This window comes from Schistocerca americana, chromosome X (genome assembly GCF_021461395.2).
Source record: "Schistocerca americana isolate TAMUIC-IGC-003095 chromosome X, iqSchAmer2.1, whole genome shotgun sequence".
In the NCBI taxonomy this organism is placed as follows: Eukaryota; Metazoa; Arthropoda; class Insecta; order Orthoptera; family Acrididae; genus Schistocerca; species Schistocerca americana.
The window spans coordinates 791,842,235-791,867,240 of record NC_060130.1 but is presented as its reverse complement, the minus strand read 5'-3'; the positions used below and the strand labels follow the sequence as shown (position 1 = coordinate 791,867,240).

The window sequence follows — 25,006 nt, the reverse complement described above, 5'->3', positions numbered from 1 at the left end:
CATGTGTGAGCATTTTGACTGTTACCTCTTACACCAATCACAAAGTAACTACTGGTGTTACTTTTCATTTCTTATTGATGTAATTAACTGTGTGTGTGTCATGTTGATAAATATAAAACAAAACTAGGTCCCAGCTCTCTGGCAGAAACGTGGCATCTTTTTGACAATATTCAGGCTTTCATTTCAACAGAGTCATATAATAATATAGAATAAAATTTTTAATATGATGTTTTTGGTATTGCACTTTATTGAGTAAAAATAAAAATTATTTATTAACAAATGCATCATGAAAGCATTTTTAGTTCATACAATACCGCAGCAACTTTGGTGTACAGAAAATATCATAATCTGCAGTCTTCAGTATTAGATTCATAGTTACAGACTAGATGTTCATTACTTAAAGCTACAGGACACTCATTATTCCAAAACTTGCGCACAAATGTCTGTGTTGCATCTTCTGATACTATGCTCCATGTGTATTGCATACCTGTACACTGATTTTGAGACAGTACGGATTCTCACTGGAGTTTTTTCCATGTTGGAGGACGATCACAAACTTTCACCATTCATGACACAAATTGGCGCTTTTGGTACAACCTAAAATAAAAGAGTATTTATCAAGAGTGTTTCCAAACTGCTTACATTTATATGCAGTACACTGACACTAATAAATTTTGTTCAAAATATTAGATATTTCATTGAGTTTGATCCTCCTAGTTGTGTCTCTAACATAAATATGACTTTCAAATAATAAACTTTCTTCCAGACAATGTAACTGCCATATAAGAAACAATATTATATTATTAATACTGTGGAGAGGCCAGAAAAATGTGGTTCCAGAAGAGGGGCAGCAGCCTCTTTAGTAGTTGCAGGGGAAACAATCTGCATGATTGACTGATCTGTTACAATAATGTCAGACAATATGGTCTTGCTGTGCTGGTACTGTGAATAGCTGAAAGCAAGGGGGAAACTATAGCCATTACTTATCCCAAGAACATGCAACTCTACCATATAGTTAAATGATGATGGGATCCTCTTGCGTAAAATATTCCGGAGGCAAAACAATTTCCCATTTGGATCTCCAGGTGGGGACTATTCAGGAGAATGTCATCATTAGGAAAAACAAAACTGGCATTCTACGGATTGGAGCATGCAGTGTTAGATCCCTCAACTGGGTAGGTAGATTATAAAATTTAAAAAAAAAGGAAATGCTTAGGTTGAAGTTAGATGGGATGGGGATTAGTGAAGTTTGGTAGCAGGATAAAGAGAACTTCTGGTCAGGTGAGTACACTGTCATCAATAAAAAATCAAATAGGGATAATGCAGGTGTAGGTCTAATAATGAATAAGAAAATATGAGGGTTGCCCAGAAAGTAGTGCACCACATTTTTTTTCTTCAATAATCCTTTATTGAAGATAACAAGAATTACACACATGAAAGAATTGTGTTTCATCTACATACCCTATTTTTCCACGTAATCTCCGTCCCATCCTATGGCCTTCCTCAAGCGCGAAACAAGGGCGTGTATGCCCTGTCAGTACCAATCCGGGTCCTGGTGGTGGAGCCAATGCTTCACTGTGTGAATCACCTCCTCATCAGCAAAATGTCTTCACGAATGGCATTCTTTAATGGCCCAAACAAGTGGAAGTCCAAGGGGGCTAGGCTAGGTGTGTCAGGTGTGACAGACACTGCTGCAAATAATGGAGCTCCACCAAATCACCTTCTGACGACCTCACCCTCCATGCCCAGCAACTAACTGTACTTCTGTTGACAGCATATGCTCCATAGACTGTGCACAAGCATTTGTGAATATTCACCACAGTTTCTTTCTCTGCAGTGAGAAATTCAATGATGGCATGTTGCTGTAACATGCATCTCCTACAGATGCCATTTTGAAACTGTCCTGCGGCTACACTATCTGTCAGAAGCGACAGAATCTTGACGCGCTCTCTCTCTCAGGAGACTTCAAATAATACATATGGAATATTCTGCATTTGTAGCATTGTTTTTGGCTGAGAAAAAAAAATGGGGCTTTACTATCTGGGCGACCCTCATAGCAATGTGGGTAAGCTACTATGCGCAGCACAGTGAACACATTATTATACACAGGATAGGCATAAAGCCAACACCCACAACAATAGTACAAGTTTATATGCGAACTAGCTCTGCCGATGATGAGGAGGGTGAAACAATGTATGATCAGACAGAAGAAATTATTCAGACACTTATGGGAGAGAAAAATTTAATTGTGATGGGTGACTGGAATTCAGCAGTAGGAAGAGGAAGAGAAGGGAAAATAGTAGGAAAATATGGACTGGGGGAAAGGAACAAAAAAGTAATCTGTGTGGTAAAATTTTGCTCAGAGCATATTTTAATCATCACCAATACTTGGCTCAAGAATCAACAATCATGGAAGACACCTGAGATAATGGGAAGTTTCAGATGATTACATAACAGCAAGACAGAGATTTTTGGAACCAGATTTTAAACTGTAAGACATTTGCGGAGCAGCTGTGGACCCTGACCATAACTTATCGGTCATGAACTGTGGATAAAACAGAAGAATAGATTGCAAGAACGATGGAAATGAACACGGTAGAAGACAAATTGATAGCTTGAGAGATGAAATAGTGAAGGCAGCAGAGGATCTAATAGGTAAAAAGACCAGGCCTGCAGAAATCCTTGGACATCACAGGAGATACTAAATTTAACTCATGAAAGAAGAAAATATAAAAATTCGACAAATGAAGTGCCAAAAGAGAATACAAATGTCTAAAACATGCAATTCACAAAAGTGCAAAATGGCTAAGCAGAATGATAGAGGAAAAACGTAAGTCTATAGAAGCATGTATAACTAGGGGGAAGATAGGTACCACCTACAGAAAAATTAAAGAGGCCTTTGAAGAAAAGAAAACTAGCTGTATGGCTATCAAGAGATCAGATAGCAATCCAGTACCAAGCAAAGAACAGAAAGGTAGAAGGAGTATATAGAGGGTCTGTCCATGAGAGATGTACTTGAGGGCAATGTTATAGATATCAAAGAAGACGTGGACGAAGATGAGATGGAAGATATGACACTGTCAGAAGAATTTGACAGAGCACCAAAAGACCTAAGGAGTTGACAACATTCTGTCATAACTACTAATAGCATTGGGAGAACCAGCCATTACAAAGCCCTTCCATCTGGTTTGCAAGATGTACGAGACAGGCAAAATACCCTCAGACTTCAAATAATAAATCTAATTCCACAGAAAGCAGGTGCAGACAGGTGTGAATATTACTGAACTATCAGTTTAATAAGTCATGGTTGCAAAATACTAACATGAATTATTTACATAAGAATGAAAAAAAAACTGGTAGAAGCTGACCTCGGAGAAGATAGGTTTGGGTTTTGGAAAACATTGGAACATGTGAGGCAATATTGACCCAACAACCTATCTTAGGTCTTGTAAATAGGTTGAGGAAACGGAAACCCATGTTTACAGCTTGTGTAAATTCAGAGAAGGCTTTTGACAATGTTGACTGGAACACACTCTTTGACATTCTGAAGGTGACAGGAGTAAACTAAAGGGAGTGAAGGATTATATGGAACTTATACAGATATCTCAGTTATAATAGACCAAGGGCATGAAAGGGAAGCAGTGGTTGAGAAAGGAGTGAGACATTGAGAAAGGAGAGAGACAGGGTTGTAGCATATCCACAACGTTACTCAATGACACTTTTATTTTAGCAATTGTTGGGGCGGGAGCTGCAGTCACTGACTGTTATTCTATGGATACTTACCTCTCTTGTGCACAGAAAATAATGGTGTTTCTTCAAACCACAGTAAATACTCACTTGCAGAAAAAACAACTGTTTAAAATTTACCACTGCATATATCTTCAAAGGAAAAGGAACCAATAATGAAACGTTCTCTGAATGTGCACCACACCTTTTCACCGCTAATACAAAGGTATTTCCACAATTAATCAAGCTATATGTATACACATTTCAATTACTTGAAAAGTGTATCTCATCTGCCTGCATGACATTTGTTTGATTGGTTGATTGATTTGCGGGAGGGAACAAACAGCGAAGTCATCAGTCCCATGCATGACATTTATGTCCATCCATATTATTTTCCATTTGTTGTGTGTTGGCCTGATGCAGCTAAGTTTATTGCAGGTCACTCTAAACAGTATGTATTGTCAAAGTTTTTCATCATCGTTATCACTGAGAAACATGGCACCACACCCTCTCAGCTACTGTTCAAAAACAGTATGAACAATAATGGAAATTCATAAACTGTGAGTTACCTTATTACGTTACGGTATGGGAAGATTTCAACTTACTAACTATAGGCTGGAAAACTCTATAATGATTATGGCAAGCAATAACAACAGGGATTTGTGTGATATTGTTATGAATCCTTATCTAAAATTTACCTTGAACAATTAGTAAGGGAAGTGACTTATAAGGGGAAATGTCTTAAATCTAGTTACAAATTGGTCATAAAATTTTAATTTAGTTAACATAAAACAGAGAATCAAAGCTGATATAGCAGTTATAGCATCACCAGCATGAGTGTTATTAGATATGTTAAGAAAGGCAGATAGATATTTCTCATTAATAAATGTGACAAGAAACAGATTTCAGATTATCTGAGCAGACAACATGAAACATTAATCATTCTGCTGTTAGCTGCCCTAAATGGTTGGTATTCCACAATTTGCACTCTTATAAACGACATAAATTGATGTTACAGTATTCATCTGTGGCATGCTAGTGTAGAATATGTGACAAATTCAGCTAAGTAAAAAGACCCAAACATTGCACATGTTTATTTAAATATGTAAACTAACTTTCAGTTTTTCCATGGTGTGAGACCACGTCATGTGTCAGGTAAAACTGATGCAGAATTCTAGAAATATTTTATTGTTTGTATTAAGGCTTGTGTGTATCATAATATATTGTGTATCTTCAAACATCTGTGAGTGCTGCAAAAGATCTGTACTACAATGTCAATTGCAAACTACATTTTGGCAGCAGAACCCATCATTTAGACAACCACTGCCTCCTGATTTCAGTTGGTACACGTGTGCTAAATGATACATTTTTGAGAATTTTTGGAAGCTCTGAGTGCTGTGTGTAACATATTTGACAATAAATCAATGGTTTTGAGCTATAGTTGTGTACTCTGCAAACTTTAGCAGCAATATATTTTTGGAAAATCATTTCCCCACGTGAATCTGTTAATGAAGAAGATTTCAACAGAAGTTTGAGACAAAGTAATCTTCAACAATTTACTGATATTTAACAAAAGCCACTTTCTTGGGTGTTGAAACTTCATATCTTAAAAAGGAACTTGGAGGCCTTGTAGGGTAATAAATCACGAAACTAAAAAATCCAAGATTAGTTTAAAGTTACTTGTTTATTGTTCAACAAAAACAATCAGTTTTTGAAAAAATAATTTAAATTTAATTGGATAAATAAAAAAAATCTACTCACCAAGAGGTGGCAGAACACACACACAAAAGAAAATTGTAATTAAGCAAGCTTTTAGAACCAGTGGCTCCTTCTTCAAGCAGAAGGATTGAAGGGGAAGAAAGAGGGGTGAAGTAAAAGGACTGGAGAGGTCTAGGAAAAGGGGTAGATTTTGGGAAAGTCACCCAGAACCGCAGATCAGGGGAGACTTACCACACAAGATGAGAAGGAAAGACTGATTGTTGGGGACTGCATCAGATGATATTTGAAAACCTGAGAGCTTAAAGGTGGAACACAGGGTAATATGCAAGACAGAGATTACTGCTTACACATCATGCACGAGTTAATAAGAGCAAAAAGATAAGTACATTGTATGTAACAGACATGGGAGGGGGTGGTGAAAAATAGATAGGTAAGACAATGAAAGATGTAGAAAACTAAAGTGGAGTGAAAAGAAGAGTAGTTACTGTGAAGAAATGCTGGGATGGAAGAAGTTAACATATATTAAGGCCAGATGGTTCGCGAGAACCAAGGACATGTTGTAGTGCTAGTTCCCACTTGCAGAGTTCTGAGAAACTGGCGTCTGGGGAAAGAGTACAGATGGGATGTGTGGTGAAACAGACTCTGAGGTCATGGTTATCATGTTGTAGAGCATGCTCTGCAACAGGATATTGCATGCTCCCAATATACACCCTCTGCCTATGCCCATTCATCCTAATTGATAATCTGGTGGTTGTCATGCAGATATAAAAGGCCAAACGGTGTTTACATACCAGCTGGTACAAGACATGTCATTTCACAGGTGGCTCTCCCTTTGATAGTATATCTTTTGCCAGTTACAGGGCTGCTATAGGTGGTGGTAGGAGGGTGCATATGGCAAGTCTTGCAGTGAGGACGGTCACCGGGCTAGGAGCCATAGGGTAGGGAGATGGGAGCAGACGGAGCACAGGACCCGACAAGAATATTGCAGAGATTGGGAAGGCAACAAAAAGCTGTTCTAGATGTGATGGGTACAATTTCAGACAGAATGAATCTAATTTCATGGTATGTTTTTAGGAAGTCATGGCCCTGTTGAAGTAGCTGATTACACATTAAAGACCAGGATAATACTGAGTCACCAGTGGTGTGCTTCAAAGCTGTTTTTACAGTGATCAGCAATACCAGGATTGGATGGGATGGCCCGGGAAATCTGCTTTTGAACTTGGCTGGTGGGGTAATTAAGTGCAGTGAAGGCTGAGGTGAAATTCTTGGTGTATTGCTCTAAAGAGTTTGCATCTGAACAAATACGTTTGTCTCAAATGCCAAAGCTGTATGGGAGGGAACGTTTGACATGTCAAGGCAAACATATTTGTTCAGATGCAGACTCTTTACAGCAATACACCACCAGTCTCACCTCAGCCTTCACTGCACGTAATTACTTCACCAGCCTAGTTCAAAAGCAGATTTCCCGGGCCATCAAATCCAATCCTGGTACTGCTGATCCCTCCAAAAAAAACAGCTTCAGAACACAACAATGGTGACTCAGTATTGTCCTGGACTGGAATGCATAAATCAGCTACTTCGACAGGTCAATGACTTCCTAAAATCATGCCCTGAAATGAGATGCATTCTGTCTGAAATTTTTCCCACCACATCTAGAACAGCTTTTCGTCACCCCCCCTCCCCTCCCCTCCCCACCCCTCCCCTCCCCAGCCCCTCCCCTCCCCTCCCCTCCCCTCCCCTCCCCTCCCCTCCCTCCCCCCCCAATCTCCACAATATTCTTGTCAGACACTATGCTCCTTCTGCACCCATCTCCCTACCCAATGGCTCTTACCCCTGTGACCATCCCTGCTGCAAGACTTGCCCTATGCACCCTCCTACCACCAACTATAGCAGCCTTGTAACTGGCAAACATATACTATCAAAGGGAGAGCCACCTGTGAAACAACACGTCATGTACCAGCTGTCATGTAAACACTGTTCGACCTTTTACATCAGCTTGACGACCACCAAATTATCAATTAGGATGAATGGACAAAGGCAGAGGGTGTATACATGCAACATGCACGCTCTACAACATGACTATCGCGACCTCGGTGTCTGTTTCACCAAACATGCCATCTGGATTCTTCCTCAGACACTAATTTCTCAGAACTCCGCAGGTGGGAACTAGCACTACAACATGTCCTTGGTTCTCACCACCCACCTGGCCTTAATTTATGTTAACTTCTTCCACCTCAGCATCTCTTCACAGTAACTACGCTCTGTGTGCTCTCAGGTTTTCAAATCTCATCCAATGCAGTCCTCAATAATCAGTCTATCCTTCTCGTCCCGTGTGGTAAGTCTCCCCCAACCTGCGGTTCTGGGTGACTTTCCCAAAGTCTACCCCTTTTCCTAGACCTCTCCAGTCCTTTTCACTCACCCCTCTTCCTTCCCCTTCAACCCTTCTGCCTGAAGAAGGAGCCACTGACTCTGAAAGCTTGCCTAAGTACAACATTCTTTTATGTGTGTGTTCTGCCACTGCTTGGTGAGTAGATGTTTTATCTAGCCAATTAAATTACTGTTTGTTGTTCAGATAAACATTGCACCACCCACATGCAGCCCCACTGTGAATGCTGCTCTCAGGCACTGGGTGAACTACTTGGTGTTTGCAAGTAATTGGAAATTGTCCAGACTGCTATCAAGCATTTGAAAGCCGGTGTGAATGGATGGTTGGGTAGACTTCTGTCAAAGGAGCGTGAACTACTATCCTCTCCCAAGGGTACTGTTCCTTCTCCAGGAAATACAAGATGTCGACAACTAGACTTTGAGTGGTGAGTCAATGGTTGGTCCAGAGGAAGGCCAGGAATGGGAAGAACTTCAAAGTTCTACACTTATCACTTTTACCAACAGGTTTAAGGTGCTGTCTCCCACTGGAATGATAACTGTTGGGGCAGTAGGACTAAAAAAACATTGTTCATTGTTCATTGGTAGCATAGTAGGATCATGCAGTCAATCTACACAGGAAACTGCTTAAAAACACTTCCACATTCCATTTCAAGTGTATGGGGCCCATAACAATTAGTACTGACATGTATATTGAATGTAAACAAGTAAAAGTAGTATGAATGGTCACAGGTTTGTTTAACTCACAGGAATGCTGAAAACCTTAAACTGGCACACACTTGAATATAGATGCCATCTGTTACTGGTAGTGGTGCATACACATCTTGCTGCCAGCCACAAGAACTAGTCATTTTTTTAATAGAATTATTCTTAGTCTCGCAGCCCAACCGAGATGATGCAGCTGTGCCAAATGAGGACACCACATGGGCTTGTCAACAGAGGTTATTAGTCGAGGCCACTGCAGGACAGCAGTTTTGCACACTACATCTCTCCACAGACTTATGGAGGCATGACACCACTGGCCACTCATGTACATCCCCGGCAGCACAGCCAACTCCTGCCCAGGGGGCAGGAGGTTTCTTCCCATGCACACCAGCCACTGCCAGACAGGGGGCCTAGTGTGGTGGGCACCCCTGCTGTGATGTCAGCAGATGGTACTTGGGGCCACAGAAGCCATAGCAGCATAAAATTTGCACAATGATGGTGCAGAGTCCATGCAACCAGCTTATGTAACAAGGTCACTGGCACGATGTAGTGCCGCACCGGCAACAAGGGTTGTGCGGGCAGACAGCCAAGCAGAATTCGGCAGCCAGCTGGACACTGACCCTATGCATCAAGCAGTTCAGATGTGTCAATAAAAGAACTTGTTACATTTGCAGCTGCCGTCCTCTGCCATCTGGGCTCGACCTCAGCTCCACCACCCATTTGCAGCATCCTGGCTTCTAGCCACCGCACCCTGCACCACGAGCACTGTACCTTAATCAGTCCCACAATCAGCAATTATTTTGTCAACACATCAGTGAAAAGATCTGTGCTCAGCTGTTAAAATAAACGTGTATGAACTTCCTTGTGTAGTCAGTCAGTGATAGGTGTAAATATGGATAAGGGAGACATGATTGTTGAACCTGTTAGAGCGCTATCGATGAGTTATCCTGCCACTGTCAAAAGCCCATTATATTCGGTAACTAACTTGGCCAACTAGTGTTATTATCTGGAGAGAAAGTGGACTGATTGGATGAGTATTACTCATGAAATTATTTTTATAAACTGCTGATACTACGAAAAAGTGTGAGAACTGATCATCAGTTGCGTGCAACTTAATCTGAATAAATAAGGAAGAGTATCAAAATTAAATCAATGGTGTTACATCCGTCCCTGAACTGTGAGAACACCAACTAATACAATTTCAGGATCTGAGACTAAATTATTTATGCACCACTGAGGACTTGCAGCGACACTGCCAGATTGGTACCTTAGTAAGGTGGACTTTATTATTATTACTACTACTACTACTACTACTACTACTACTACTACTATTTTTATACGCAAACTATCTATGAACTGAAGTGACATGTAAAGGAAACGGGTCAGTGCTGGCACATCAAGAGTCCCAGAATCACTCCTCATCAATACGTACTTGTCAGAAGTACAAACAATGGCTTTACTGTGTTCAGGTGTGTCTTTATTGTTTCTAGATTGTTTTTGTTGTGAAAAACGTTCAGTCATAAATAAAGTAAAAGAACAAAATCAATGTCTTGATAGCAGACTTTCTTTTATAGAAAGTTTGGAAAAAGCATTCTTTATACCAATTGCTTCATATTCTATTAATTAATTAAACCTAACAAGTAATAAGACTCCTAATTCAGGTGATAGCAAGGAAAGGTGTTTGTATCAATCTCACTAACCGCTTTTTCGCAATAAAGAACAGCGGTAAGTGTTTATTTCCTATTGTACTTCGACGAAGCTTCAGTAATTCATAGTCATACCAACAGTGTTTGTCAGTATTTTGCATGACGTGTTAGACTCCTCATGTAGTTACATTGTAAGATGAGCTGCGTTAGCGTAATGGTTAAGGTGTTGGGCTACTAAGCAAAAGGTTATGAGTTCAAACCTTGCGCGGTGCTTAATATTTTCTTTATTTAAAAACAATATCGCAGTGTCTTACTTCACGAATTTTATTCGTTTGAATGCAATTTTTTGAAATTTCTAGTGCTTTGTCTCTTCATTAACCCTTTCGCTGCTGCAGACACGTGCTCCCCGCATTCCACGCTGTGCATGATTTTGTCATCACTGCACTGCTAGCCTGTGCAGACACATGGTGTTCCCACTGCTTTGACACACTTATCATTCGATTTCACAAAAACTATTTGGCTCAAAAATTAGATTTTTACACATCTTCTTGACTGATATCTTCCCCCCATAAATGACTTAATTTTGTTTCGATGTTCAACACAGTTATTGTGCAGCATTAAATGTAGTAAACCATTGCACGAAATTTTGAAGAGTTTGCAGAGGTAAAAGTCCATAGAGTATACTTTCCGTATGGTCGATTTTAGTTGCCACAATGTTGAGAATGAAATGTGGACAAGATACCTAAATTTCATATAAAATTTACTGTATAACAACATCTCATTTAATTTAAGTACCACATAGGTGTCGTATGTAATATTGAGAAATATTCCATCTTGCGCGACTGTAACAAAAGTTTTATTTACACTGGTCAAGTTTGGCTTTATTTTAAAGCACTTCAATCAATGAAAGGTATGGCACATACACAATGGTACTCATGTTCTCTTTCTTGTTTTTGTTCCACAGTTGCAGTTTTACCAATGGTATTGAAATATATTCCTCTTCCGCAACTGTAATAAGCGACTTATTTAGACCAGACGCGTTTCTCTCTTTTGAAGCGTCTTCAGAGGACAGTATTTTGTCTCCTCCATTGCCACGTCACCTTTCATAGTTTTGTGCTGCGGTAACACAATATTCAACGTTTGTGTCAGCTGATCAGTGTTTTAGCAAATAAATGCTGTTTGTGTGTGCCACACACAAAAATTATATTTGACATAGCTCAGAACACTTCACTGATAGATGGAGTCCTAATGTTTTTGTAAGTCCACAGTTTTGTTTAATGTATTTTGTCTACTTCCTTTTGATCGCTTGAAGTGCTTTTAAATAAAGCCAAACATGCCCAGTGTAAATAAAACTTTTGTTACAGTCGCGAAAGATGGAATATTTCTCAATATTACATACGACACCTATGTGGTACTTAAATTAAATGAGATATTGTTATACAGTAAATTTTGCATGAAATTTAGGTATCTTGTCCACATTTCATTCTCAACGTTGTGGCAACTAAAATCGACCATACGGAAAGTATACCCTATGGACTTTTACCTCTGCAAACTCTTCAAAAATTTCGTGCAATGGTTTACTATATTTAATGCTGCATAATAACTGCGTTGAACATCAAAACAAAATTAAGTCATTTATGGGGGGAAGGTATCAGTCAAGAAGATGTGTAAAAATCTAATTTTTGGGCCAAATAGTTTTTGTGAAATCGAATGATAAGTGTGTCAAAGCAGTCAGAACACCATGTGTCTGCACAGGCGAGCAGTGCAGTGACAAACGCGCACAGCGCGGAATGCAGGGAGCACGTCTTTGTAGCAGCGAAAGGGTTAATGCGGACGTGGTAGCTTTACTTCATGAACTGCGCGCTCCCCCCTAAATGTAAGCTTGCGAACTATTCTATACTATGGCACTGCTTCTCTTGGTGCGTGCATCGTGTGCAACTGGCAACGCAGCAATCTCCCGCATCTGGGCGGGCATGCGCGAGCCGCCAAGATAAAAGAATTGAACTATAGTGCACACATAAAGTTACACAGATGTAAACACACCTTTACAAGCAGGTTAGTTTACATGCACCTAACAGTAGTTTTGTCAGAGAAAGTTGTTGTTGCGTCAAAAGAAAACTTCACCTGATAAAACAATAAATTATGAGACAGAATTTCTTCCCAGTGCCTATTTTCTGGGGGCAAAACTGTTAGTACGGCCAAAACATATAAAATTATACAAAAATACCCTAGCTTTCAAAACTATCTGCTGCTGCTACTGCTGCTGGTGTGTGTGTGTGTGTGTGTGTGTGTGTGTGTGTGTTTTGTATGTTCCACATCTTCTCCTAAACCAGTGGACCAATTTCAACCAAACATGATATACATATCCATTACTGTCAAGCAACAATTGCTGAGGGGTAAGAACCACCTACCCACCACAGTTCAGGACATATGACTTCATTAACGCTGAGATGCATGAAAAACTGCTACATTGTGCATGACATTTACATTTTTTACTCCTTTGCTACTAACTCTATTCACAACACATTTTGCAGACACTATCCACAAAAGCTGCTGAATGTAACTATAAAATTATATCATTGTATGATATACAGATCAGGAGAAACTTTTGCATCATGCATGACATTTAAATAAACTTATTCTTAAGTACTAAAACACTCCTAGTCAAGTCAACTTAAGGTAATCCCTTACACCTGCTTGTGCTTTTGGCATGTTTGAACTGTGAAGCACAAACGGCATTAGACGAAAACTATAGCTGCCTACAGAGATATGGAGAGGCATTGCCACAGTGATGTTCACAAAACTGCACATCTCACACCAAGTATACTGCTCAAATACATACAAGGTTTCATTTCTAATAGAAAATTGGCAAAATTAATATCCACGCAATGCTGGGTTTGTCAGCTAGTAAGTCTATAAAAATCAGCAGCAGGGTGCAGTGCTGTTTATGAAAGAAGACAGTATATTGAACATTTCAGAAACAGAAGTCAGTGTTTCCAGTAAATGTTCAGTATTTATGAGAAATAACATGTTCTTACGTAGTACTTGAAAGTCAGTAATAAAAGTTAGTGTGATCTTATAATCTTTTAAATGAACAGATGCATCACCCATGGGGCAAGTGAACAGCAGATCTATTTCCTAATTCTTGTCAGTAAACTTTTACTTGTGTTTTCTCTTTGTATCAAACTGATGTTAGACATATGATTTATCTGTGGATAAACAATAAACTAAACAATTGTGGCTTCATACTTCTACAAACATTATTCATTGTATAGGAATCATAGCCAGAGTTAGGAAATTGTATGTCCTGTTTTCCTCATTATATTTTCCACACACAGTCAAACATCAGTTCAGTGTCAGTTATTATTAATAAATTTTATGGACAGAAAACTAGAACTAACAGTGTTGACATAAAATTTACACTTCATATTGCAGGTAAGTGTGGCTTGGTGGTAAAGTGCAATCTTTGGATTGGTGACTGATTTACTTTTTCTATTCCAGGTAAACTTTGAGTAAAACACACTGGATATTCTCATTCAGAATACAGCAATAAATAAATAAATATGTACAGTATTATTTACATATTTTAGAATCACAGAGAATAAGTATTGTCACACATACCTCAGAAAATACAGCAATGCATAAATATTCAGTAGCAACACAATATTTAGTCCAGTTTTTAGCTAAATGCTTGTATTCCAGTTATAGCTCTCCCAAGAATGAGAGCATGGATATCGTGAGTACCTATAACAGATTGATCAAGTGCAGTTGTCCATTATTTGCATTCAGGAAACAAAGAGGAAAAAGACAGAAAAAGTATATGACCTTACCTTCATATGTATTGACTGATTCCAGATTCAGAACATGTCTAATAATATGATATTCATCAGAAATGCCATTCCCACCCAACATGTCACGGGCAGTGCGTGCAATGTCCAAAGCTTTTCCACAGGAATTACGTTTCAGTATTGATATCATTTCTGGAGTACACCTTAAAAGAATATGTACAAAATGAAACTTTACTTATATGGAGAAAATGAAGATGGTTTAATATGTAAGTGAGAAAGTGAGGAATTTGTGTAAAATCTTGAGAACAGCTATTTTTATTATATTATTATGAAACACGCAATAACAAATGGCTTTTCATGTAAGACAACTTTTGTTGGTGAAACTGAAGCATATAATTAGGAGACCACTCTTGCATCACAACATCCAGTTTCATACTACACCTAGTCACCTAATAGATAGCTGCCTCATCTTGACATACAAGACAGCTGCATATTATCAGAACATGGAGTCTCCATGTCCCCAATGCATGGTTAATGACACCCCAGACCAATTCAACTGAGATTATGTGCAATCAGGACATCAAATATCCCTCAAACCACTGTAGCGTGATTTTGACCTGTTGGTATGGATTGTGTTTTCCTGGGAACGCCACATCTGGTAGGGAGACCATAAACTATGAAGGAGCATATGTGACTAATAAAAATACTGGCATATTCCACAGCTTTCATAATGCCTTCTATAACAACCGCAGGTCCCAACAAGGTCCATGTCACCTTTTCCGAACCTTCATCTGAGTTGCCACTCTGCTACTAGGAAATTCACTGATCATATTTCAAACTCTAATCTCTAATAGGTTACAATATAATTAGTTTGCTTTTGATAAATATTAGTGATATCAGAATATGAACATCCAATAACCTATGCTGCTTTTGCAGTAATCATTTCTAGCTTCTAAATTATCAAAATGTGACCTCTGTTGAAGTTAATCAGCAGTTTTCTGTAATCTCAGAATACGGAGTACACTGAATGACTTAATTGCACTCTTGGCACCTGTCATGCCATGAGTACATTAATTTGAGATAGTTGCTGTGTAGGAAAGAGAGTGGTCCTGTTTTCAAAGTGAACACTTCGACATGCCACATGACTGGCAGTCATCAAATTTTGTACTGGTCATTGGCATAACAGTTGAGAGCAGGATGTTAAAGATATGCAATATTAGCATATTTCATCAAGATCAGATGATGTGTATATGGCACGTGAGACACTCCATTTGAGGCTATGCAATTGATGGGCTTTTCATATGCCACTCTTTCAAGGGTGTTCCTGAGGACTTGCTTATAGGGAAAATAACTACCACCAATGTCATAAGTCACGAGAAATAACACAGTGATGAAAGAGATTGCCACTAGCTCCATTAGTTAGTGCAGGTTGTAAGATTTAAGTGGTGGGCCACAGCCAGTTCAATGCAGAACAACAACAATGTCATTTTTTCCTCTGTCATTCCTTAGCTGCTTCAAATTTCATGGAGGTACGTTTCAAAAATGTAAGTCAATGAAAGTTAGATTGTTTATGCCATATACGTTTCACTTCTTTTATTCATGAAGCATCTTCAGTGGCCTGTAATACATTTTTCTTTTTATACATAAAATAAATGTATTATGTAATAGTTACAATATGTTACTATGTTACATTTCGTCATGTTTTTCTCTTGTTTTTTAGATTACAAACAACTTTTATTACACAGATCTTGTGAAGTTCAATTATCATTTGATGTTACTTCCAATTTTCAGTATTGTTAGTCCATATGTGTGGTCCTGTAGCTGTGTTCGTTCGGTCCCCATGCTCCAGCTGGCCGATTTCTGGCAGTTTTTTCACCCACATTTATTACAGCACATTACTTGCACTTTTCATTTTGTGATCAATATGTGCTTGTTTACAGTATGTGGTATTGCCAACTATCACCATGTGGTTTATCTTTTGTCTTTTATGTGTGGTTTCATATTTTTCATCTGTTTTGTGTGTGTGTATTTTGTTATGTGTAAATGTTACATTATTTGTGAGAGCAGTCTTCTTTTTCCTTAAGTGAATAAGTGTGTGTGTGTGTGTGTGTGTGTGTGTGTGTGTGAGTGAGACAGAGAGACAGAGAGAGAGAGAGAGAGAGAGAGAGAGATGGGGAGGGGGGGGGGGGAGAAAGAGTCATCAATTATTTACTCTGGTTAATGTTTCTGATTTCTGTTTATTATTGTTTTAGTGGCTAACATGATCAGAGAGTTATTGATTACATTAATTAGGTCATTAATTACTTTCTTTTTCATTGCATGGGCTCTTTGTATGTGAAAGTTTTTTCGTAATGTCAGAAGTTTTTTGTTGTGACTGTTCACTCTTCTCACATAAAATTATTAGAGTGAACGATCACAACAAAACTCCTCATATTAGAAGAAAACTTCCACATGCAAAGAGCCCTTGCAATGAAAAGGAAAGTAATTAATGACCAAATCAACACAAGCAATAACTCTCTGATCATGTTAGCCACTAAAACAATAACAAACAGAAATCTGAAACATGACAAGAGTAAATAATTGACGGATCTCTCTCTCTCTCTCTCTCTCTCTCTCTCTCTCTCTCTACACACACACACACACACACACACACACACACACAATAAATGAAAAATGATAAATGTGGGTGAACAAACACCAGAAATCGGCCAGCTGGAGTATGGGGACTGAATGAATACATCTCCAGAACCACATATGGACTAACAACACTGGAAATCATAACACCAAATGATAATTTAACATCACAAAATTTGTGATACAAACGTTGCATCTAATCTAAAAAACAAGAGAAAAACATGACAAAATGTAACATACTAACATTCTGCAACTACTACATAACACATTTATAAAAACTAAAACTTTGTGGTCTGCCTTATGGCAGGTCTTGTCATGGAGGAAGCCTCATCAGAGAGGTCCACCCCATGAGCGTCTAGGGAAGTGATTCCAGTGGTGGTTTCCTGTTGCCTTCCACAGATGATGATGAAATGATAATGAAGACAACAAAACACCCAGTCCCTGGGCAGAGAAAATCTCCAACCCAGCCAGGAATTGAAACCGGGCCCCATGACATGACAGACCGCGACGCCGACTTCTCAGCCATCAGGGCGAACACACATTTATTATATGTATAAAAAAGAAATATGTATAACATGCCACTGAAGATGCTTCACAGACAAAAGAAGCAAAAGGCATATGGAGATAAACACACTGCCTTTCATTTAGTTGCATAGATGGAACATATCTCCATGAACAACAATGATGATTGGTCAGCACCCACAATCATCCTCTCACTATAATGTGTAGAAGTCACCACTCTCACATGCTTATTGAACATCAAAGAGCATGGATATTCATATCATCACTGGACACTGACAGTAAAGAAAGTTACCTGAACTGACGAGCTGCAGAACACACTGGTACACTCTTATGGCGGGGTACAATTACACCAAAAACCAGGTGAGCTGTTTTTCCAAAAGAACACCATTCAGGCCAGTAGCAGTGGTATAACCATATGGTGGACATGTACGTGGAATGAAATGTGGTTCCTGGTATGACTAACATTGTTCCTCACTGGTGAATGATACAACAACCTTCGGCCCAATCAGGTGCACACTAAATCTCTCACCTCCCTCTCCAGGTGACTTGTACCTTTAGAAAGACATTCCCTTATCCAGTTGCTCCCAAATTGGAACACTGCATGAAATGAGAAAGTTTTCTGGTCCTCCAGGTCACCTGACCTTAATCATATTGAGCACATATAGGATACCATATGTATGTTTCTTGGATCCATTTCTGGCCAATTTCTGTGTGTTGTGGTCAACAGTTGAGTAGTTACGGATCAGGGTGGCTATCTACACACACTGTTTCACACAGCCCGAGCAATGACATGTCACTGCTGTCATAAGGCCAAAACGTTTTGCTAGATGCTATTAGGTTATATTCCTCATTACTCCATAATACCTCTGGTATTATGACATCCCCCCTGGGTTACTAGGTGAGCTCAATCTTGACAGAAGGATGTTCATAATATTAATATTATAGGCAATCGGTGTGTGAGGAATTTTCTTAAGCTTGGTCTTCAGTTTTTCCCAATACCCACCCGTCATCCGTTTAAATTTGTTGAAATACTCCGAGACAGTCACTGTGTGAAATGTACTAACTTATCTCATGTTTAAAACAATTTTATTTTAATAGTAAAAATTGCACAATTTAAATTGAGTTTGTTGTATATAAATCAATATCTTGTAGGAATGAGTCATTTTACATTCCATCGCAAATTATTTTGTGAATATTGTTATGGCATCAAAATTTATAAGGGTTGTTTTTTTTTTTCTTTAACACATTAGAATTACATAAATTCTTCTATACAACAGAATGAGGTGTCAAGGAGAAACTTTCTCAGTTTGTTCTCAAATTCTGCTTTGCTGGCTGCCAGACATTTTATATGCCTCATTAAGTGATCAACAATTTTTGTTGCAGCATTACACCACCCTTTCTTTTGCTAAAGACAACCTTTATGGGGAGTAATGGATGTCATTTTTCTTTGTGGTATTGTAATTATGTACATCATAATGTACTGTAATGAACTGTAATGGATTATTTACAACAAACTTCATGAGGTAATAAATATACTGTGAAGCAGAAGTGAGGACGCCCAACTCCTTAAACAAATGTCTACAAGGTGATCATGGGTAAGCTACCACACATTATTCTTGTTGATAAATAATTAAACTTTAAGTGTTTCATGATACAACACTGGAAAATTCTTACTCTTATCAGTAAGTATGACAAGCACACTTTTAGGATCCATTTTAGAAGTTCTGGGCATGTTATTCATCTGCAAATGTGTCACATGACACACGAAAGTCATGTTTTTTTATCAGCAATCACATTAAAGGACATTTTGAAGTTTTCAACCTCAGATGATTTTCACGAGTATTCATTTTACAGGGTGATTATAATTAAAGTTAAACTTTCAAAACACTGTAGAAATAACACCACTAGTCAGAATGATGTCAAATTGCAATGGAAAATTATTGGAGAAGGGGAAAAACGTATGGCAGATGAAAAATATAGTATGAAAATTGATCAACAGATGGTGCTTCACGTGACAGAATAGGTAAATGAAAACACCTGTCATGCGCACGACACATTGAAGTTGGTATAAACACTTCAGGTACACGGCTTTTCCTCCTTTCGCATCTGCGATGTTCGCAATGACTGTCTCAATGCAGAATCACGCTCTGCTTGTGAAGCTGTATTACAAGAACGATGACTGTGCACACATCATTCTGTGGAAGTACTGGACACTGTAGGGTTTTAAAAAAGGTGTTGGTCCAATGACTGCCGTGGGTCTGGAGAAAATTATTCATAAATTCGAAAATACGTGTTCTTTTGGTGAGCAACCAGATAGACAAAGGAAACAAATTGATTCGAAGTCAGTGGAAGCAGTGGCCACAGCAGTGCAGGAGGAGACAAGTGGTGGTGTGCAAACGTGTAGTGCATGGAGAATTGCCTGAACATTGGACATACCCATGAGCATTGTGCGTAAAATCCTACAAAACACTCTTCTTTGCTACACATTCAAAATTACCCATGTGCACGAGTTGCTTCCTGTTGACCTGCCAGCAAGAGAGACCTTTGCTTGCATGGAAGTGGACAATGATTGGCCAGGGAAGATTTTGTGGAAAGATGAAGCCCACTTCCATCTGACAGGGTATGTCAATACACAGAGTTTTCGAATGTGGGCAAGAGAAAATCCACACGCAAATCAACCGGTTCCACTTCATCCTGAAAAGGTCACTGAGTGGTGTGGGTTTACGGCATCATTTATCATAGGGCCATATTTTTTCGAAGAGACAGGTGCTTCTGGTAAGTGCTATGAGTGTCTCTTGCGCAATCTAGTTATTCTAGCTCTCCAAAAGCCTGGATGTGTGGATGGGATCATTTTTATGCAAGATGGCACACCTCTGAACATTGCAAATCCAGTTAAGCAGCTGCTGAAATGCCATTTCAGAATTGCTAGAATTATCAGCCGCCATTTTCTTACAGCCTGGCCATCCTGATCACCTGATCATAACCGTATGACTTCTGGCTGTCCAGCAGCCTGAAAGATGATGTGTTCAGTGTTCCGACTGCAAACTTCGCAGCATTGAAGGCACACACTGTGCAACACATTCTGAACGTGACTCCGGAAACACTTCCATCAGTTGTGTAACATTCTGTTCCTCAATTTCAACTTGTTGCAGAAAATGGTGGACAGCATACTGAACATTTTTTGGACCAGTCACACAGAAATTAATAATGTGACCTGATTTTGATTGATGCTTTTTGTACGGTTTTTGGTCTCAGGACAATTAAAAACTGATGTAAGTGATGCTTTTTATGTGATTTTTGGCCTCAAGACAATTAAAAACCAATTTTTCCCATCCAATGTGATATGAACTTGCCGTGGTGGATGGGCTTACGTAACTAACAGTATCACACCTGTACACGCATGCAAACTGAGTAGTTAAGTTTGTTTAACGTCAAACGTACACCTTAGGCATTGTTGTACGATTCATTTGTCATTTGTAGTCGACCACTATTAAATTATAATGCTTACAGTGCCATCTATTGCTACATTTTGCAACTATTTATTTTCCGTCTGCCATATGTTTTCCCCTTCTCCAATAACATTCCGTTACAATTTGGCGTCATTCTGACTAGTGGTGTTACTTCTACAGTGGTTTGAAAGTTTAATTTTAATTATAATCATCCTATATTATATCTTGCATGATTATCCAATATTGGCCTTGCAGGCCATTTTCAAGCATTGTAGGTGTTGATGTGTTGTGCAGTTACCCTGTTATTAAACAGTGCATACAGCCGATCTGAAAGCCAGCACATGACGTGCAAGTATGGCTGTGGTACCCCATGTGAACCAAATACGCAGTTACATAAATTAAATATCTAGGTGTTAAGTTGCAAAGCAATATCAAATGTAACAAGCACATGACATCAGTTGCAGGGAAGGCAAGTGGTCAAATTTGTTTTATTGCAAGAAGTCTCTTTAGTATGGCTCATCTCTAAAGGAGGCCACATACAGAATACTTCTTGAATACCACTAGAGTCTTTGAGACTCTACCAGGTAGGATTAGAGTACATCGAAGCAATTCAGAGGCACGTTGTTAGATTTGTTATTGATAGGTTCAATCATTATATGAGTATTATGGAAATCCTCTGAGAACTTGAATAGGAGTCCCTGGAGGAAAGATGACATATTTTTAGTGAAACACTATTGATAAATTAAGAGCACTTGCCCGCGAAAGGCAAAGGTCCCGAGTTCGAGTCTCGGTCGGGCACACAGTTTTAATCTGCCAGGAAGTTTCACTATTGATAAAGTTTAGAAAACCAGCATTTGCAATTGTCTGCTGAAGAATTTTACGGCGCCCAATGTACATCTTGTGTAAGGAATATGAAGTAAACATAAGGTAAATTTGGGTTCATACACAAGCAATTAGACAGTATTTTCCCCCTCACTCCATTTGCGAGTGGAACAAGGAAGAGAATGACTCGCTGCTGTGCAAGGTAACCTCTGCCAAGCACCATAAAGTGGCTTGTGGAGTATTTATGTAGATGTAGATGTCTACATCAATTTATGGAAGTAAAGGAAAACATAAATAACTTTGAGAGGATCTGAACTCTCCTCCATCAAATTTGTGTCCAGTTCCTGTAATTAGTACTCTTCCTTGGGAACTTTGCAGTGTAATAATGAACCTCAGAATATACTGTAACTAAGTACATGATTTCACAGTACTCTAATCAAATGAGTCATTTAGTTTACAAAGGACTTACTCACTGAAAAATATAGTAACATGCTAGCCATTTATATGATCGTCCTTTAATTAATATTAAGCTATCTTTAATCTCCATTTTTCAACATACATTGATTTATACTTAACTATATGTGCAATGTCACATACACTTTACAGTCTTGTACATTCAGAAATTTTTCAATTGTATACAAGCAAAATGGCACAGTGTAAGACACTCAACTCATTCGGTTCAAATCCCCACCTGTACATCCTGATTTAGGTTTTCCTTGATTTGTTTAAACAGTTTAAGGCAAATGCTGGGAAAGTGCCTTGGAAAGGTACTTTTAAAAGGGCACAGCTGATTTCCTCTCCAACCTATTTCTAATGACCTCATCATTGACAATGTTAAGCTCTAATATTCCATCCTTTTCCTATGGAGATGGAGATGTCAAGCAGACATGATTTCAGTTTGCGTTTGAAGTTAATTATATTGTATATTAGATTTTTCACATACTTGGATAAGGGGTGAATTATTTTTGGGACTGCATAACCCACTGCTTTCTGCATCACACTAAGCCTGAGTGAGTTTTGTTACCAGGAATTTCTGAGTTGAAAGTGAACATCTTCATTACCAAATGAATTACATAGCATTTCTTGTGTAACTTTGAAAATTATGACATAAAAGTAGTTACAAGTCAATGTGTCTTTATAGAGGCAGTTAATACCACAGGACAGAATTCTAGGATGAAAAATGTAATTTTTCTTTGATATACCTTATATTTTACCCTTATTTAAAAAATTTATTTTCAGTAATGAACAAGTTTGGATTATCTAAGTTTTTTTCAACATATTTCAAATTAAGTTTTGATTTGATTGAATATGTAGTTTTCTCTTTGTGATTAAAATCAGCAATATTACAAATTCTTATTCCTCAAAAATTAGTACACTTACAAATTCTTATCCTTCAGGCGACCCACATGAAGACATGCTTGAAGACCTATTGATATTTCTGTAAGCATATCTGCTAATTTCTTCTGAATGAGCTGGGTGGCTGCTAAAGGCCGTCCAAACTGGTGACGCTCTAGTGTATATCGACGTGCTTCTGCTAAGCAAAACTCTGCTGCACCCAGGGCTCCCCAACCAATACCATAACGAGCATTACTAAGACAGGTAAAAGGTCCCTGGGGAAAAAGGGCACAAAAAAAGAACCTTAAGTTACAACAGATCCAACACTTACAATAAAAATGTGAAATATGGAAGAGTTTATTTTGAATATAAATAGAACACACAGAAAAATTTTATCATCTTCACTTCAAACATCAGGCCTTTTTTAGTTTTGCCTGTTACAGTATGCATCAATTCCTCAGTATTCTTCGAGTTCATTATATCCACATTGTGTAAACTGTATGAACCAAATGAGTATTGATTATATAATCCAATGTGCCTCAACTAAGAATACATTTGCCATGTTTACCAAGATTCATCCACAAGATAACAGATCGTAGGGATGAGAGGTTTTTTTTTTTTTTTTTTTTCTTTTAGGCTTTGAAGAATAAATTGGACCAGCCATCATAAATGAGTGTAATGAATACAACTTTAATCTACGTGACAATCTGATTGTTGATTTGGAAATTATGTAAATATCTGGAGATGTGTGTTAAGGTCAGTGAGAACCTAGGGATGAGAGTTACTTTTTTCTTTTAGGCATTGAAGAATAAATCGGATCAGCCATCAGACATGAGTGTAATGGATACAACTTTAATCTATGCGACAATCTGATTGTTGATTTGGGAATTATGTACATATCTGGAGATGAAAATCTAGATTATTCCATGATTGAACTTAGAACATCCAAAGTGATTGTGTCAACAATTTGCTTACAGTACTTCATGAAATCGGTGCTCAGCTGCAGGATGATTTGCCTCATAATGGGGAAGAAAAAGATAATTTGAAAAAGAGTAGCAACATAATTGTACAAATTTTCTCACTTTAGATGAAAGAGTAGTGTCTCAAACTAATTGTATTTTCTTAAAATTAGTAGAAATGGTCATACATATTGCAAATCTTTAACTGGCAATACAATTATAGAAAATAATTAGTTTTATTTCCTACAGATGAAATTATGCTGTTTTGATATCAGCCTGTAAAAGCAGACATAAGTTTGTATCTTTCAACTTTAAACCTGCCTATCTCCTACCACTTACTTTTCAAAATATTTTGGAAGACTATTTATGATCAGATTTATTGACATGTTGCAATTCCTTTCTGATTCCTTCCCAATTTGGTTTCCATATAAGATACTTCACAGAGGATGCTATAATCATTTACAGGAATAAAATACTTTGTTAACAGTATCCTCTGAGAATCTTTTTGAATTTTTGGACCTCTTCCAGGTTAGACTTACAAAATTAATACAGCATGGGAAATCAGATAGTATAGACTCTTTCAGTGTTTTACCCTCAACCTATTCTTATCTTGATTTTTCATTAATGGCTTTCCAATGATGGTAAATAATCAGGCAGCAATGGTTGCCAATAAAATAGCTGTACAGATCAAGTATTACTACTACACAACACAAGCCACAAAAATGTCAAATTTGTTAATACTATTTTATAATAGTGAATGACACTGTAAGTCATTGAAATGAGATAAATGTGCTGGAAATTCAGAACATACAACATGTAAAGTTCCTATGTAGCCAAACAGACAATTAAATTAGTAGCTTATTGATAACTAACTGAAGCAACAAAGTTTGCTCCAAAAATTATTTTCTGACAGTATGACAGACAAGTGATTCTGTTATATTCTTTGTGTATTTCTATCATCTGCACTAATGAAAAGAATTTACATTTCATAGGCTATAGTTAAACAGAAGAGGGAAGTTCCACAATTGTAATGGGCTTGTCTCTCTCATACAAATGGCAAACATGAAAAAGCCAACACACATTACAAAAAGATGGGTAGAAAAGGACTTGCCAAAGGTGGATGTACCAGAATTAAATAATGCTAAATATACAATTATGTACCAGTTTCTGAGAAGACATAAGAAAGGAAAAGAAATACGCCTGATTGGCTGACTTTGAAGTAAAGATGCTGTAAATACAATAAATAGCTACAAACCCACAAATGAATCCATTTCAAAAATTTACAATCACAATGTACTATCTTTGCATGACAAGACTAT

The 25,006-nt window shown here is 38.1% G+C and overlaps 1 protein-coding gene across 1 annotated transcript in view; it reads right to left on the bottom strand.

Annotated features, from left to right (window-relative positions):
* Positions 1-224: 224 nt before the first annotated feature.
* LOC124555096 (glutaryl-CoA dehydrogenase, mitochondrial-like) overlaps positions 225-25,006 on the bottom strand; it is a 159,727-nt gene continuing 134,945 nt past the window's right edge. Inside the window, exons 7-10 of the mRNA XM_047128893.1 lie at positions 22,774-23,003; positions 14,009-14,169; positions 13,800-13,922; positions 225-597 (exon numbers count right to left, since the gene is read on the bottom strand). Of these exons, the coding sequence (XP_046984849.1) occupies positions 13,858-13,922; positions 14,009-14,169; positions 22,774-23,003 (456 nt within the window). The 3' untranslated portion in view covers positions 225-597; positions 13,800-13,857. The remainder of the gene's footprint in view (positions 598-13,799; positions 13,923-14,008; positions 14,170-22,773; positions 23,004-25,006) is intronic.